The 18,350-nt window shown below is 38.1% G+C and overlaps 1 protein-coding gene across 1 annotated transcript; it reads right to left on the bottom strand.

The window, feature by feature from the left end:
• Positions 1–855: 855 nt before the first annotated feature.
• On the bottom strand, positions 856–16,448 carry pyroxd1 (pyridine nucleotide-disulphide oxidoreductase domain 1). Its single transcript, XM_004553906.6, has 13 exons — positions 16,132–16,448; positions 15,960–16,040; positions 15,510–15,629; positions 14,402–14,530; positions 13,897–13,970; positions 13,617–13,813; positions 13,428–13,525; positions 11,394–11,496; positions 11,181–11,293; positions 10,443–10,565; positions 3,385–3,522; positions 3,108–3,197; positions 856–1,138 (listed from the first exon to the last, which is right to left on the bottom strand). Exons 1-13 carry the CDS (start codon positions 16,207–16,209, stop codon positions 980–982), a joined length of 1,503 nt encoding a protein of 500 aa, XP_004553963.3. The 5' UTR covers positions 16,210–16,448; the 3' UTR covers positions 856–979.
• Between the last annotated feature and the right edge of the window lie 1,902 nt (positions 16,449–18,350).

Below are 18,350 nucleotides of genomic sequence, written 5' to 3'. Positions count from 1 at the left end.
GCAGATGAACAGCATTTGTCTTTAAGCAATATGAAGAAATCCAGCAATAAGAGATGCCTCTCGCCCTCCATCTACTGTTCACTGAAGCCTCATCAGAAATCTTCTCACTGGAAGCGTGGATGTCAGGAAGCCATTCTTAATGAAGGGAAACAAGGAGAAAAGGCTACACAATAACTGGGCTGAAAATCTGAAGCAACTTATAGAGGGATGAATAACAGTAAGTGTCTACAGCCATCTGTAAAGCCTGGTGGAGGCTCTGTCATGTTTGGGACTGCATTAGCCATTGGTGTCTAATGCGATTGGTCAAAAACCATGGAATTATGAACACAGAAAAGTACAATCAGATTTTGAATAACCATACATACCATCTGGAAATATTTGAAATGGAAATGGCTTCAATTTCAATGTGACAATGATCCCAAAAACAGATAACGCAGTAAAAGCATACCTAGATAGAAAAATGCACAATGGACCACTATCAGTCATGGACTGGCCTCCACAAAGCCTGGGCTTCAATATTACTGAGTGTGTGTTCATCTTAACAGAGAACAGAACAAGAGACAGCCAATATCCAAAGAAGAGCTTTGAATATCATTCAAGATGCCTAGAGAACTATTCCTGAAGACTGCTTAAAGAAATGACAAGAAATGTCGCCTAAGAGAGTTCAGGCTGTGTTGAAGAATAAAGGTGGTCATACCAAATATTGACTTTCAAGCTTGTGCAAATGTCCACGTCTGTTTGCACTTTTCAATAAATTGCTGAACTCTGAAGAAATGGGGGATGGCTCAAGACTTGCACGGTATTGTATATACTGCTACAAAAATACTTTTACCTAATACATATTTCAACCAACAATTTAGTGCATGTGGTTTAGAATTTTTTTTTATTTAAAGCAAAAATAAATAATTTCATTTACTATTGCAAACATAATCTTTCTTTCACACAGCTAATTGCCATTGTTCAAACTCTCCAGCAGAGCTCAGTCGAAGTAGTCTTCTATGTCAATGTCAGGGTTAAGCAATTCTTCTCCATATGGCGTCAGATCCATCTGGTTGAGTATCAGGTTTTCAAATGTTTCTTCCAGGTCTGTTTCTCCAATAAGCACTGCTCCCACCATCCTCCCTCCACTGAGAACAACCTGGAACAAACATTTAATTGCAATGAGATGGACAAAATATTGATATTAGCTAAAGATTGTATACAAAAGACAAAGACACCCTGGCAGCTCCCATTGATTTCTGGGTTCCAGATTAGCCTTTGGTGATTTTAATTTTGAAGACTGAAGAAGTTACAATGCTGTGAAAAAGTATTTCTGCATGTGCATGCACGCTTCAGTACAGGCAACTTTAAAGCCCTCCCTTCAGCACTGTGCTAAGGTCGTCAGTCTGATACAAGCCTGGATTTTGACAAGGCCACTCCAAAACCTCTATTTTGTTTTTCTCTCTAAGCCAGGGGTGTCCAACTTCAGGCCTCAAGGGCTGGTGCCCTGCAAGTTTTAGATATCACCCTGGGTCAACACACCTGAATCAAATGATTAGTTAGTTACCAGGCCTCTGGAGACCTTAATGTTAAGGAGGTAATTTAGCCATTTAAATCAGCGGTGTTGGATTAAGGACACATCTAAAACCTGCAGGACACCGGCCCTTGAGGCCTGGAGTTGGACACCCCTGCTCTAAGCTATTCAGAGGTGGACATGCTGGTGTTTTGGATAATTGACCTGCAGCATAACCAAAGTGTGCTTGAGCTTCAGGATTTTGTGAGAAGAAAAAAAATTCATGTTTCCATCAATTACAGCGAGTCGTCCTAAAGCAGCAAAGCAGTCCTCGACCATCACACTACCACCACCATGTTTGACTGGAGGTATCATTGTCTCTTTATCAAATGCTGTATTAGCTGTACGCCAGATGGAACGGGACTCAAGCCTTCCAAAAAGTTAAACTTTTGTCTCTCCATTCCACAGAATATTTTCCCAAAAGTCTTGGGAATCATCAAGATGTTTTTTGAAAAATGTGAGATGAGCCGTTTTCGACAGCAGTTTTCACCTTGGAACTCCATTTGTAGATAGTGTATACAAAATGCAGCTTTTAAATGATGACTATGAAGCTATCCAAAGCTACCTGGCCCTGTGTGAAAAATGCTTTTGTCCCGCCCTTGTTAAGCCATGACATAGTTTTCAAAAGCTGAGTTAACTTTCACAAGCTACACTCAGGTTTGTTTACTGTCAGACCTGTTGAAACAAGATGTTGTTTGCCATGATGTAGGCTGAAGTTCTCAAAAACAACACATCATGTCACAATCTAAAACACTCAAGAACAGATGAGAGAAAGTCTTTAACATCTGTCAGTTTGGGAAGGGCAATAATGCAAGGTTTTATTTTCTAAGGGTTTAGGACTCCACTCCAGTGAGATAATGGCAGGGATAGCCATTAATACATTCAATTCAATTCAAATTCTTTATTGTCCCAAAAGGGAAATTAGTTTAGCAGCAGGATAAAAGTAAACAAAACATAATATAAAATGACAATAATAGTAATAGAAAATCCCAGGACGGTTATATGCCATGTAGGAGACAGGATGCAGTAGGGACAAAAGAAGCCTTGAGTCTTTTGGTCTTCCTCAGAGGTACTCTAAAACGAGTGGCATCAGCATGAGATTCAAAACACAGTTTATGGTCAAGTACCACACCTAGATATTTATAACTCTCAACGATCCCAATATCAGCAGTTCTAATGATAGTAGGGGATGAGCTATAAGAGGACTTCCTAAAATCAATAATCATGTCTTTAGTTTTTGACACATTTAGTGAAAGGAAGGACTCATCACACCAATCCACAAAATCATCTACAATCTGCCCATGGCCTGACTCGTCCCCCACCAGAAGACTGACGATCACTGTGTCATCAGCAAACTTCAGGATGTGTCTGTTCGTGCTCGGGTTATATTTGTCTGATACAATTTGTGTGATGATCTGAAACATGTAAGTTTGATAAATATGTCAAAATAAATAAGTAAAAATTCAGAAAGGGGGCAAATACATTTTCACAGCACTGTAAGTACCAGTCCTTTTACCATTTACTGTCATCACATTGTTTATCCCTGCAGTTTCACCTTGACATACTCCTGGCCTTTAGTGCAGCGTACCAGCAGCTCATGGTCTGGCCCAAGCCCTTGACTATTAAACTTTCCCAGTAGGACCACCTGTGGAATAATCAGAAGGAGACATGTTTTTTAAAAAGCACTGTGAATCAACCTTGAGGCTAAAACCATGCGGCCCTGTGAAATCACCTTGAAAAGAATGAAAACCTTTCCACTTTGCATAGTTGATGTTTAACCTATTAGTTATCATTTAAATAACTTTGCTGCACTTTAGTAAAACATCTCTTACCTTGTAGTTGAAGAATTTAGTAATATGTGAGAAGAGTTCAAAGCAGAAGTCCAGCTCCACTGGTTCTGACAGGATGTGTGCTGCCATGCAACGGCCTGCATACCAACCCATCTGACGAGCTTGCGTCCATAAACGCATCTGTACACACAACACATACACAGTGTTACATTCAAATATGCATGACAGTGCAAATATGACAGCTGCTCTCCACACTTTTCTAACACTGCGCAAAGTGTCTTTACGTAACATGGTGTATGAAACGTTACAGCCTACTTTTCTTTTTAGCAAAAAATCTTTATGTGAATGTATGCGATCATGTTTTACAGGATGACTACAGCCATAAAAAAGCAGAATTAAACATTTTCTAAGATTAAACTAACAAAATAAAATACACCGTGAGGAGAAAAAAGGAGAAAAAAATTTCCAAAGTAAAGTAATGAGTTTAAAAATACTGACAAATGCTTCTTAATTTAAAAAATAAAATCCAGATATAATTATTTTCTTAAATAATCTCTCCTAATCTCATTTGTTTAAAGTTTGAAACACCTTCACCATGCAGTGCCGTTAGCTTTGTAAGCCTGTTCAAGCGTGCGCTTTCTCAAACCATTTGTCATTAAACTTGTCGTTAAGTCAGCGAACTGAATTACTGCTGGCACGCTGGGTCTAAACTGACACCTTTCAGTGTCGATTAAAACTCACATCTATCACAGTTTCACAGCTTGTTTCACAGAAAGAAATGGAAAAGTTTTGTTGTATTGTACAAACTACTGAGAATTCAAATGCACGGCGATATTGTATCATATCTATCTAATAGACTCCAATTTGTGCATGCAAATGGGGAGTCCTCTTCACACACTGAGGTTAATTATGGAGTTCCACAGGGTTCAATGCTAGGACCAATTCTGTTTACATTATACATGCTTCCCCTAGGCAGCATCATTAGAAGACATAGCATACATTTACACTGCTATGCAGATGACACCCAGCTCTATCTGTCCATTGTATTGTATTGTATTGTATCTTTATTTGTTTCAGACATATAAAACAAAAAACAATATATACACACTACATATATTTTCATTTACAGATACAAATATATATGTAGATATACACACACACACACGTATGTGTTCAGATAAACAAAAAATATATAATGAAATAAAACAAAATCGTCTGACATAATGTAACAATGTTTGGTCTGAAAAGGAGTAGGAAGAAGTATGAACATACTTATTAATTCCTACCCCTGCTCAACATTTTATTGATCCCACATAATTCACCTAATTCCCATCATCACATACTCCACACAATACACGAGGAGAACCTATATAAACTTGGCTACCGTGATTGATATAATTTGGATATAATTTGATATTTTTATACATACAATGGGTGATCATCTTTATCGGTATCATATTCTTCCAAAATCAGTTTTCGAAGTATTTTCATGAACTTACTAATTCCTGAGCATTGCTGTAGATCTATAGTAAAACTATTCCACAGTTTTACCCCATAAATAGTGACACAAAAGGTTTTAACCTTTGACCGTGCTTTAAGAATCCTTAGATTCAATTTCCCCCTCAATTCATAGTCTCCTTCTCTGTCATAGAACACCCTCTGTATATTTCCTGGTAACATATTGTATCTGGCCTTGTACATAATTTTTGCAGTTTTATATTTTATAAGATCCATAAACTTCAGTATTTTTAATTTCAAAAACATGATGTTAGTATGGTCTCTAAATCCTGCTTTATTAATCATCCTGATTGCTTTTTTTTGAATTTTACATATTGGTTGAAGTGCAGTTTTATATGTGTTTCCCCAAATTTCCACACAGTATTCCAAATATGGCAATATAAGTGAACAATAAAGTACCCGGAGTGATTTGGAAGGCAAAAAATATTTAACTTTACTTAGTACGGAGATGCTTCTTGACAGTTTGGCTTGTATATGCTTTATGTGAGGTTTCCAGCAGATTTTGTTATCTATTATCACACCCAGAAATTTTGTATCCGAAACTTGCTCTATTTCAACATTGTTTACTAATAATTTTGCTCCTGCATCTTTTTTACAATTTCCGAATAACATAAATGTAGTTTTTTCCAAATTTAATGATAGCTTATTTCTATCAAACCATGTTTTCAGTTTAATCATTTCTTGTGTGACAATTTCCAAAAGCTGCTGTAAGTTCTCTCCAGTACAAAAAATATTTGTATCATCTACAAATAGAATAAACTGTAGTATATCTGATGTTCTGCATATATCATTGATAGAGAGGATAAACAGCTTTGGTCCCAATACTGACCCCTGCGGAACTCCACAAACAATGTCCATACACTCTGATTGATATTCTCCAATTTTCACAAATTGCTGCCTGTCTCTCAAATAACTCTTTACCCATTCTAACACCACTCCTCTAATGCCGTAGTACTCCAGTTTATCAAGTAATATGTCATGATTAATTGTGTCAAAAGCTTTTTTTAGGTCAATGAATACACTAACTATACATTGTCTTTTATCTATATTGTTGGTGATATTTTCGATCAGTTCCATTAATGCCAATGATGTTGATCTATTTGATCTGAAACCATACTGACTATCCATTATTATTTTGTGTTTATCTATAAATTTGTCAAGTCTATTACTAAAGACTTTTTCCAGTATTTTTGAAAATTGAGAAAGTAGAGAGACAGGCCTATAATTTGTGAATTGGTGTCTGTCACCATTTTTAAACAGTGGTGTTACTTTAGCTGTTTTCATTTGTTTTGGGAATGTACCAGTTTGTAAGGACAAATTGCAAATGTGTGTTAAGGGTTTGGAAATGCCCTCTATCACTCTCTTAACGATTTCCATATCAATGTCGTCAGAGTCTGTAGAGTTTTTTGTTTGTGATTTCCCAACAATATCAATGATTTCCATTTCTTCCACCACCGTTAAGAACATTGAATGAGGATTGCGGTCAATGAGTCTAGTTTCTTTCTCTACAGAATCTGTTATATCAGGAATTGTTTCAGCCAAGTCTGGCCCAACACTTACAAAGAATTTGTTGAAATCATTTACCACATCGCTCATATTAGTAATGTTTCTATCATTATTTGTGAAATACGAAGGATAGTCTGCCTCCCCCGAGCCCTTTTTGATGATGGTATTTAATGTTTTCCAGATCCCTTTAATATTATTTTTATTCATAATCAGTAATTTTTCATAGTGTTCCTTTTTACATGACCTTAAAATACTCGTTAATTTATTTTTATATTTCTTGTATTTATTTTCAGCTTCTGTACTTCTGTTCATTATAAATTCTCTGTATAAGGCATTTTTCTTCTTACATGCATTTTGCAATCCTTTTGTAATCCATGGGCACTCTGCATATTTTTGTTTTTTACTATATTTCTTTACTGGGCAATGACTATTATATAACAGTTTAAATTTTCCTAAAAAAATCTCATAAGCTTTATCAATATTTTTTTCCTTATACAGCATCTCCCATTCTTGCTTGAGTAAATCACTTTTGAATGCGTTTATTGACTCTTCTGTTCTCACTCGTTTGTATTTTATTGTGTTTTGCTGTTTAACCTTCCTGTAATTGCTGTTATACACTATAAAAACAGGTAGATGATCACTGATGTCATTAATTAGGAGACCACTTATGGTTCTATTTTCTATTTCATTAGTAAATATATTGTCTATTAGGGTTGCCGACTGTGCTGTAATCCTGCTGGGCTTAGTGATCACTGGAAAAAGTCCCAAGCTATACATTGTATTAATAAATTCCTCTGTCGCTCTCTGCTTGTTTGGATTTAGTAGATCTATGTTAAAATCCCCACAAATGAACATGACTTTTTGATTTGTCCTAATAAATGTTTTATCTACCCACTCCTTAAAAATTTCAATATTAGAACCTGGTGTTCTATATATACAGCTTACAATGACATTTTTCTCTTTTCCCATACTAATTTCTATTGTTACACACTCTAATATATTATCTACCGCCATCGTCATTTTTTCTACCACCTTGTATTTTAAATTTTTATCCACAAACAAGGCCACACCACCGCCATTCTTATTCTTTCTATTTGTAAGATTTAATTCATATCCATCTATTACAAAGTCCTCTCCTTTCTGTTTATTAATCCATGTTTCAGATACTGCAATCACACTGAATGGATGTGTAAATTTGCTTAAATATTCCCTTATTTTGTGAAAATTTGCATATAAACTTCTACTATTAAAGTGGATTATAGATATTTTGCCGTCGACCTTGACAGTTTTGTTGAATTGTTCTTCAGTATGATAGTAGCAGGTATTTTTGATGTTAAAAAAAGTTCAGTTCTGGATCAATGTCCTGCTCTGTGAAGTGTGTTTTGTATTCCGTGTTTACTGGTGAATTTATCTCCTGATTAGCAATCCTTTGTGGTAGCAATGTATAATTCCCAGATAATGAATTAATTGATTGTTTCATCCTTGAATACGTTACGCTTTAGCTTCCGTTGTTGTCTTCTATTACCTGCTTTGATGACTGTAGATTGTTTGTCCCGCTCCTTGCCTTTGTAGTCAAGTGACCTGTTAATATTTTTCCAGATCCTGGATGCATTTGATGACCAGCACCTTGGCTTCCTCCGGTGTACCGTTGAGCTTTATAAATATTTTACAGTTTGCAGTCCAGGTGTTCTGAATTTTACCCAGTTTCTTTAGGTATCGTGCTTTCTTCGCTATGTCAGCATTGGATTTGGTTAGATGGTCATTCATGTAGACGTTCGATCCTTTTAGTTTCCTCCCCTGCTTCAGCAGTGCATTCTTGTGTTTCCTGTTTACAAATCTTATGATGATAGCTGGTTTATCACTAGCATTTCTCCTGGGCAAGGGGTGCTGGAGGATCCTGGGCCTGGTGGAGCAGTAGGATCCTGGGCCTAGTGGCTGCTGGAAGAGCCTGGGCCTGGTGGCTGCTGGAGGATCCTGGGCCTGGTGGAGCAGTAGGATCCTGGGCCTAGTGGCTGCTGGAAGAGCCTGGGCCTGGTGGCTGCTGGAGGATCCTGGGCCCAGTGGCTGCTGGAGGATCCTGGGCCTGGTGGAGCAGTAGGATCCTGGGCCTAGTGGCTGCTGTTGAGGCTTAGGGTCTGCGCAGAGAAGAACGGCTGCTGCTGCCATCAAATACGGCGCATTTCTCGGCTTTTAAAAAAACGCTATGCGTCGCCAGGTGTTTCATGAGATTCGAGGTGTTACCTCCTTTGACAGTATCGCAGTATCAGCTTAAAGCACTTGTTGCTGCTGAGTTTGCATCAATTGATTGATCTTTTAAATGAAGGCGAGAATTCTGGTAGAAACAGTAAAGCTGTGTTCTTGTCTTTCCATCATTTACCTCCATGAAGCCAGATAACACACGCCAATTAGTTAAACTGCAGGAATGTCTTAAAGACATAAAGACCTGGATGGCCGCTAACTTTCTGTTTCTAAATTCAGATCAAACTGAGGTTAGTGTACTCGGCCCTGAAAATCTTAGAAATATGGTATCTAACCAGATTCTTACTCTGGATGGCATTACCTTGGCCTCTAGTAACACTGTGAGGAACCTTGGAGTCATTTTTCACCAAGACATGTCCTTCAACGCACATATTAAACAAATATGTAAGACTGCGTTCTTCCATTTGCGCAACATCTCTAAAATTTGAAATATCCTGTCTCAGAGTGACGCTGAAAAACTAGTTCATGCATTTATTACTTCCAGGCTGGACGACTGTAATTCATTATTATCAGGATGTCCAAAAAACTCACTGAAAAGCCTTCAGTTAATCCAAAATGCTGCAGCAAGAGTCCTGACAGGGACTAGAAAGAGAGAGCAGATTTCTCCTGTTTTCGCTTCTCTTCATTGGCTTCCTGTTAAATCCAGAATTCAAAATCCTGCTCCTCACATACAAGGCCTTAAATAATCAGGCCCCATCTTATCTTAATGACCTTGTAGTACCATATCACCCTATTAGAGCAGTTCGCTCTCGCTCTGCAGGCCTACTTGTTGTTCCTAGAGTATTTAAAAGTAGAATGGGAGGCAGAGCCTTCAGTTTTCAGGCCCCTCTTCTGTGGAACCAGCTTCTAGTTTGGATTCAGGAGACAGACACTATCTCTACTTTCAAGATTAGGCTTCAAACTTTCCTTTTTGCTAAAGCATATAGTTAGGGCTGGACCAGGTGACCCTGAATCCTCCCTTAGTTATGCTGCAATAGACATAGGCTGCCGGGGGATTCCCATGATGCATTGAGTTTTTCCTTTCCAGTCACCTTTCTCACTCACTATGTGTTAATAGACCTCTCTGCATTGAATCATATCTGTTATTAACCTCTGTCTCTCTTCCACAGCATGTCTTTTATCCTGTCTTCCTTCTCTCTCCCCAACCGGTCGCAGCAGATGGCCCCGCCCCTCCCTGAGCCTGGTTCTGCTGGAGGTTTCTTCCTGTTAAAAGGGAGTTTTTCCTTCCCACTGTCGCCAAAGTGCTTGCTCATAGGGGGTCATAATTGTTGGGTTTTTCTCTGTATCTATGAAGCGCCTTGAGGCGACTTTTCTTGTGATTTGGCGCTATATAAATAAAATTGAATTGAATTGAATATAAAGAAGCCTTGCAAACAGTCATATCTGGGACAAACTAATCTTGTTTCACTAAAATCTGTCCAATTGTCTAGAAGGAGTAGTGAGTGTTGTGAAAACTGTGCCTGTAAAATGACCCATAAGATCTCAATCTTGACCTTGAGCACAATTAAGATGATTAGCTGCTCATTGTGTCCAGAAGTAGCAATTCCTATGACTTGCGGATGGACAGATGGATGCTTTGCCCTGGCATAAGCTAATATATCTAATTATCTAACTTTTAATTGTTTTCCACATATAGAAGCTGCTTAAAACAGAAACAGTTGCTTGGCATTATAATTTTGTTTTAAGTCAAAAATCAGGAAACACATGGTACGCTACTTTTTCTAATTTTTACACTGGATTACTTAAACGACATGAGCAGTACGTAATGTTTAAAGGACAAAAATGCTGCACTGTAGATTAACTGACTGTTTTTTTACCTGCTGCCACAGAGGGCTCTGCTCCCAGCACGCAGTGCACACGTCACCTGCAGCGTACACATCTGCCTCGGATGTCATCATGTGATCATCTACTTGTAGGCCGCCATCGTCTGCAACCACAAACTTTCACACAGAGAAATGATCAGCACCAGTAATAAAAAAACAAAACAAAGGAAGATGTAGTACATATAAGTAAATCAGAGTGGTTGCTGTAGACTTTACACTAACTTTGATGCAGTGGCACTTTGCTGGAAATCCAGCAGCTTTACACAGGCTGAAAAACCAGAGTAATGAAAAAGCTCACCTATGCTTTACTGACATCTAGAGGCATTAAAACCACATTTCCACTTACAAAAACAGATAAGCCGTACAAGTAGGTCTCATGCAATTTGCCTTGCAAAACACTGAACATTACATCGAAGTGAGCAGACACGAGAAGAGGTAGAGTGTGTACTATTAGTGAGGCTGAAAACACTTGGGAATCAAGAGGGAAAAGGCACTTTATGTGGGAACATGAGTATTTAATGTAGCATAGCAGATACAGTCATGAAACTGTGTGCAGCTCAACAACTTTTGGTAAAATCTAACACGGTACTGGCCAGACGCATGACCGTACGATGAATGACAAATGGCACGAACGCATTTAATAATAATGCAAAACAACAACGTTCCCAAAGCCTGGAAGCTCTGGCAGAGTCACTAGGAATTTCCACTTTGCATATGGATGAGTTTTCTTACCGTGTTGCCTTGGAGAAAGGGCTCAGTGTTTGGAACGACACCTGTGGCGCTGACAACAAAATCGCAGCCAAATGTCTGGGCATTAGTCAGCCGGACGTAAACTGGCCAGTCTCCTACTCAGACAAAGGGCAGAGTGTAAAAAAACAAACAAAAAAGTGAGCAAGAAAGGAGCAGGGTTAGAGAAAAACACAGAGCAGTAAATTTAATCCTCACCACACTCAGTTCTTAGTGTTTGCTCTGGGGATTTATGAAGCTCCTCACAGGTGAAGATCTTTTCCACCTCACACTGGTACTCCACTGAAACTCTGTGGGACACCTGAGCAAATGCCAGCAGTGTGAGGGGATTCATCAGAACAGGAGGACAGTATGACAGGATAAACTGTGTGCTACACTCAGGCTTTTATAAACTACTAAATGTGTCTCCTACCATTAAACAGTGCAGTGAGCCATACAACACATTATTTGATATTTAATCCCTGCCAGTAAAGTAAGTGTGGATTTGTGACTGATGGTCAGACAAATTATTGTTGTGTTGCTAACCCGGGGACTCACTGAGTCTAGTAATCCAAAAAGTCTGTATTTTGAAGATTTTTAAAATTTTTTTACATAAGCTACAACCATTAATTTCAGCCTTATGAGGCTAGTATTATTGCAACCAGGTTGAAATGGTTAGTAAAACAATGTTAAAAAGAAGCAAAAAGCAACTTTAGAACCTAATGCTGTTAAACTTTTAGATTGTCCGCTTGTTCAGCATTTCGTGTAGTTGTGAACGAGGTTAGCAGTAATTCTGTGCTGCCTCACCACCACAGCCTACGTTATTTTTGTGTGCCGAAGTGGAAATAACCACTTCCCCATTTCTCTCACTGCATTTTTGCCATGTCTGAAACAAACAACCTTACATCATCTGTTAGAGATTTTACTGTACAGTCACAGTAAAAAGAAACCCTCTTTTAGGTTTAAGGTTCGACATATCAAGACAGATTAAAAATCATCTGAGCAGATCTTAGAATTAGTTAAATACGCGATCACATGAAACACAAAACTAGTGTGTGGAACACCACTGCTTACTGCTTCCGTATGATTTAAGAGGGTAAGCAGCAGTCAGGTGCTGCTGATCAAATGCAGATGATTAACTCATCATCAGCAAGTGTGAGCACCTTTCTAAAAGCAGGGGTTTTGGCAGTTTGTAGGTCTGGGCTTTTAGGTCTGTATTTATGCAATTTTGTGACCTGATATGTAAAATCTTAAAATTCAAATTCAAATTTTATTTGTCACGTACACAGTCATACACAGTACGATATGTAGTGAAATGCTTGGACAACTGCTCGTGACCTAAAGAAAACAAAAAAGGAAAAGGCTATGAATAAGATAGGAAATAAATATGAAAAATTTAAAAGGGTAAATTTAACTAACTTTTAGATCTGACAGACGGTGTACTTTCTTTTGACTGTGACTGTATAATGAGGAGACATGGCACTGAAACAAACCTGAATAGAAATTTATGGGAAGAGTTCTGTAACATCTCATAGTGGTTATCACTGGGCCTGTGTGTGTAGAATTTGCATGTTGTCTATGTGCCATTTGACTGTTGGAGGAGTCAAAAGATTTACATGATTGGTTAACTGATGATTTTAAACAGGCCACGACAGTCAGATAAAGCTTTTAGAATAAAGTACATTATGAATGCACAGTTAAAACTGAGTGGTCAGCATGACTGGAAAAGAAGTATAACCTGGGTGAAAAAGCTTTTTAAACCTTATTTGCAATGTTAGCAAAATGTTTTAATCCTTGTTTAATCACATTTGACTTTCTACACTTGCAGTTCAATGACATTAACTTAACTACTAAAATAAAAAATGTTTTTCCATTATAGCTGTTGAGTAGCAAGATAAGGTTCAAGAGGGATTTTGATACTATGAATCTGATAATGAACCAACAGAAGGTACCCGCAGCTATGCTATTAAGTTAATGGGCGTTAGGGTGTGAACCCATTTAGCTGCACTGCAAAATATAACAATAGGTATCTTAGAAAGGCGGAACAACACAGAGGAAGTGACATGCATTTAGATAAAGATCACAAAACTAATTTCCCAAATTAACTGTACTGTTTTTAAGTTAAAAACACATTCTAAAAATTCAACTACCACAGAAACAGAACATGTAAGACATTTTAGGACCTTGTTCAAACAGAACATTAGCCTTTTTTTTTACTCCCCACAGACTTCAACCACGCATACAGGATCTCACCTGCTCTGCTCCTCGAAGAGCTATTCCTTCATGCCAGTCAGGACCCAGGGCACTTCCAGAATCCGTAGGACCGTGACCGTACGCTTGTGAGCTTCTATCTGAGAGAAGACAAACATTTGCTTTATATACTTTTTTCTGTACTAAAGGAGAGAAGAGCAGAAGTGTAGAACAGGAAGGAAAAGAAAGAACCTGCTGTGAAGATGTGTGAGCCTCCGGGAGCTGCTTCCTCTGTAGTGAAGCGAGGCCTCTTACAGGCGGCAGCTGCCTGGGGTTTGTCGGCCTCAAGCGATGGGATGAGGAATTGTGCTGCTCCTGCGTCAAAGAATGTGTTTCCTATGGCCTTGTCCTTTACCGCCCAGATCACCTCACAGCCTTCCACCTCATACCTAAAGATCACAAAGTTCACAAGTACTCAGTAAAGCATGAATAACTGTGGGCTCAAATGGCATTCTGGCTACAGCAGACTTACACTAATTCCAAGGCAATTCCTCCATTCCCAACAATAACAATCCTCTTAGCTTTGGATAACCTCTTCTGAAACTCCTTTAAAAGAACAAAGAAAACTAGTGACACATCTATGTTTAAAGGTTATTAATAAAACACAATCATTTACAGACAGACTATGTGCAACTAATGCAGATGTAGAAAATACACAAACACCCTTTTTTTGTTCAGTGAAACCAATAAGATCTTACAGAAGCTGTAATAGCTGAAATTCAAACACTGTTTAGTTGTACAGGAGCTCAAAGGGTTAGTAGACTGGTAATTAGTCGCTAATGCCACATCCAGTTAAGTAATATCACCTTAATGAAGACCAGAGAAGAGGGACTAAAATACAAGGACAAGCAGTCAAGCTGTTTTCTTTGGACAAACTGTTTGGTGTTACTATGAAAGTCTTATGAGGTTAGTTTCCTCAGGAATTTCAGACCCACATGCTACTAGCTACACAAACATCCAGAAGATTTGGCTTGTACCTGAGCACTATCTGTGTCCCGTATCCCCAGCACGTAAGGGTTGTCCTGGGTTAGCAGCTTGGGTCTGGCACCGCTGCAGATACACAGCTTCTTGTAACCAAAAACCCGGCCATCTGCAGTTTCCACACACTGACGAAGAGAGGAGCATTACATGGGAAATGGCAATCAATTGTGAGCTTTAACTGTTTTATCTCACAACCTCAGTTTCTTGAAAAAAGGTGTGATTTAAACATAAAGGTCATCTTTTAATCCTCCTAGCCTTGTAAGCATTTAACACATTTGCCTAACACACAAAAGATCTTAATTTACGATCCAGGAGGAGACGCAAATCCCTGAGAAGGGGTTGCAATGTAAGAAAAAATCTCATCAAACCAAATCTCATCCTTAATCCTTCGCCCCATGTTCTTTTTGTGTTGTGTTATGCAGGCCATAACACAGTTTTCTTTTCCAGCTGAAGATCTGCTACACTCACCTTTATTAAAGCTCTCAGCACCTCTCAAGTCAAATTAATTATTGACAATCCTAAAAGCTGACGTCTAAAATGAAGGCACAACCAGTACAGACTGACCTGCACGACAACCTTCACTTCACTTTGAGCTTTGATTTGGCTCATTATCTTTGATTACGAGACATGTCACTAAACTCGTAACGAAGTGCTTCAAGGAAAGCAGCAAACTTTCATATCAGGCAAACTATAACAACATTGCGTAACATTTATATTTCAATTACCACATTTAAAAAATTGCTTGCATATTTGCAAGTTATGATATAAAACGCAGTCTCTTGACTGTTATGTTGATCATTTATTTTCATGAGACAGAGGATGCACCATCTCCTCTGTTTTTCCTAAAGAATGATGCAGCGTAATGGATAAGCTAAAGGAGGCACCGTTCATTATAGTGAAATTCACTATTGTACTGCAACAATAATCTCATTCTTGTTCCATGGAACCTGCCCACCATATGTCCACAAGGTGGCAATAGTACACAGTTAATAGTAAAGTGCTTGTTGCATGAAATCAGTTTGCACTCTGCTATAATTACAGTAAGTAAACAACATGTGCGGCCTTTGCTGTCACATATGCATCCTACATGCGGCCAAACCTTACATGTGACTTTGTGTGGAGTGATTTAACAGCAGAATGGATGATAGTAAGGTTGGGGAATTTTTCTTCCAGAACACTAGATGGTTGCTCCTCCACGTCAAACTCTTCCAGTGTCCTGGACACCTTTGAAAGGAGGACAGTGGAAAATTACAGCATTAAAAGCCATTCAGAGAAGTGATAAGATAGCCTGTTGATAGTCAAACCCGAACAGTAAAATACAGTGTGTCCATGATGATCATATTATGTTTTTAAAGGCAGCTTGTATGTGAATCATAATGAATCATCATAATGAAATACTGATTATTTCTTTTTTTTAATACAGTTGATGACTTAAAATACATGAGCGCATGCATTTGTAACGTGGGAGTTTGTGAGAACAAATCCATAATTCTGTCAGAGATGAAGCTCCCACTGAGCTACCGCCACCATCATCGTCATCAATGTCCCTCTGACCTGCTTGTAGTTGGTCACTGCCTTGATGTGGGGACCTGCAGTTATCAGAGCCACGTCAGCGGACGGAATCTGGGACGACAGCTGTCAATGTAGATTAACATGTACGTTAAGTAGCTACATGGCACACGCATTGTACTAGCAAAGCTTTTACATGCCTTTCATCTCATTTCACCTGCTCCACACATGTCACGCCAGCGATGCCACCCCCCACGACCACGAACTGAAACGTTTTCTCTTTTTTATTTTCCATTCTTCTGAAATGATCAGCTAACAGAACCTAGCTAAAACCAGACCCTTAGTATTCTGAAGACGCCTAAATTTGTTTTAACAGTCAAAAGATTTCTCGGACACTTTCCGCCATAACGAGGAGACGTCTGCACACATTAGAAACGTGGAAGCCCAACTGGCTGTCGGGCTGAAATATCAAAAATACTTTAAAGTTATTCTCGAAGAAGCGAGGTTGATTTAGCACACATGAGACTGATGCTGCGTTTAGAAAGCCTCGGAAATTAGAAATTTTCAAATTAAAAAGACATCATTTACGACCTCCGCACGCTTAACATTTTACAAATATGAAACTGAATCCACTTGGAGTTAAGTGAGCAACTGTCTTAAAAGCCATTAGTGAAAAACTTCAGTGAAATATTATGAAATGAATGAACTTTGATTCTAATTTAACAGATTTAAAGGACTGTTAGAAAGCTAAAATCGATATAGATAGAGAAAGTATGGTTAACTTTTAAGGTGCTATTTTGTTTGGATTTTACGTAAGGTGGAAGTCACAGTTAAGTAATCTTACCATATTTTGACATTTCTCTGGGTTGGAGAAGAGGAATTCCGATTTTTCGGGTGTTTACGAATGCAACACGGCCACAGTATTGTAACTTCCGTGTTTATGCGTAGCGACGGCAAGCGACAGGAAAACCTATGAAACGCGTACATCTAGAATTTAGATATTTTTTTTTCTTTGCTTTATTTCATCGACGTGTGCTTGTGACATCTAATTCCTAAAGAGCCATGAATATTTTCCAGGAACGAAAATATATGTTTGTGCCTAAACAAAGGTATGGTTGACTAAGAAGCAGGACAGATTAAACATTTAATCATTTAAATTTTAGTCTTCTAATAACAGTGGGTTAGATTTAGAAATACCGTAGCCTTGTAGTCATTGTTTCTGCTTACTACCTAATGTTTTGTGTGCTATATACGAATTAGCTATGGATCACAAAATGTCTTGTACATACAGTAATGTGCAAACTTCTTAATTTTGTTACTATGTTACCCTACTTCCTTGTAATTTTTTTAGTGGTCTTGAGTAATAGTTCATCAGAAGTTTTTCTTTGGAAATTTTTTTTTTTCACTCATAGCTGACCGTCTTCAGAAGATGTGTTTGTTTGTTAAGCACCACACCACAATGAATCATTCAAATGTAAAATAAAAAGTCACCTAACTCGAGGAATGAACCAGTGTTGTGTCTACACATAACAACAAAGAACTAGTTCGTATTAGCAGCACTGTTGCTATCAGCTAGTCTCAAAAACGTATTCCTTTTTTTTTTTTTTTTTTTTAGCTTTTAGACAGAAACGTGCATATCTCAGCATGGTGTCCTGAGATATGCTCTTAAAGGGAGGGGAAAGCTGGGCAAACGGAAGAAAAGAAAAGAAGTAGTGACAGGCCCAAAAAACTAGAGCAGATGTACTGTATTTTCATTTATGTTTGGACATGTTTCAATAAATGTTTCTAATTTTCTGTGCAACATGTAAAGAAATATGGGGTGCCTCAAAATTTTTGCTCAGTACTATTGGATACATTTTACTTCCCCGTTTAATTGTTAGTGTTTGCGTCCATATTTTTTTACCTCTCTGTTTAATCTTTTTGTGTAAATAGAAACACAGTCAAAGAAGCAATAACAAAATTAAAATCAACAACAATAAAGGGTATTGTTTCAGATTTCAGAACCAAGGACAGCACTGTTTGTTTTGTTCAGAAGAGATCTGTCCATACTACTGAAACAGGGTGGAGGTCATTGTTTGGAGACAGACTGAGTTTTGTACCCTGTTTTTTGTGATTGCAAATAAATAATATATAATATAATGAAGATCTCTTATGCAACATGTATGTGTCCACGTAAGTCCCCATTTGAAGATACAAATTCTTGAAACATTCTTTAAGAAACTCAGAGAAAAGGCTCAAACAGCTCGAAACAACCAGCTTGTATTAATATTTTGGATTACATTCAGATATTATTAAGAGAAGTGATGCTACACTGGCCTTAAGTGTAGCTCGCCTGGTCTCTGGATAAAATGACCCTCTGTCTTATTGTTGTTCATCAATAATTCTTCTTCTTATTGTTATTATTATTAATAATATTTTCATCGTTATTTCATTATA

Source organism: Maylandia zebra, linkage group LG17 (assembly GCF_041146795.1).
Source record: "Maylandia zebra isolate NMK-2024a linkage group LG17, Mzebra_GT3a, whole genome shotgun sequence".
In the NCBI taxonomy this organism is placed as follows: domain Eukaryota; kingdom Metazoa; phylum Chordata; class Actinopteri; order Cichliformes; family Cichlidae; genus Maylandia; species Maylandia zebra.
Note: the sequence above shows the minus strand (reverse complement) of the source record. Positions and strands in the feature narration are given on the sequence as shown.

Excerpts from the sequence above, each read along its gene's own strand:
- pyroxd1 (XM_004553906.6), bottom strand. The coding sequence starts at position 16,209 with ATGGAAAATAAAAAAGAGAAAACGTTTCAGTTCGTGGTCGTGGGGGGT. Across the intron at positions 13,971-14,401 it reads GGGACACAGATAGTGCTCAG|GAGTTTCAGAAGAGGTTATC; the intron begins GTACAAGCCAAA and ends GTTCTTTTAAAG. Across the intron at positions 13,814-13,896 it reads GGAATTGCCTTGGAATTAGT|GTATGAGGTGGAAGGCTGTG; the intron begins GTAAGTCTGCTG and ends TGTGATCTTTAG.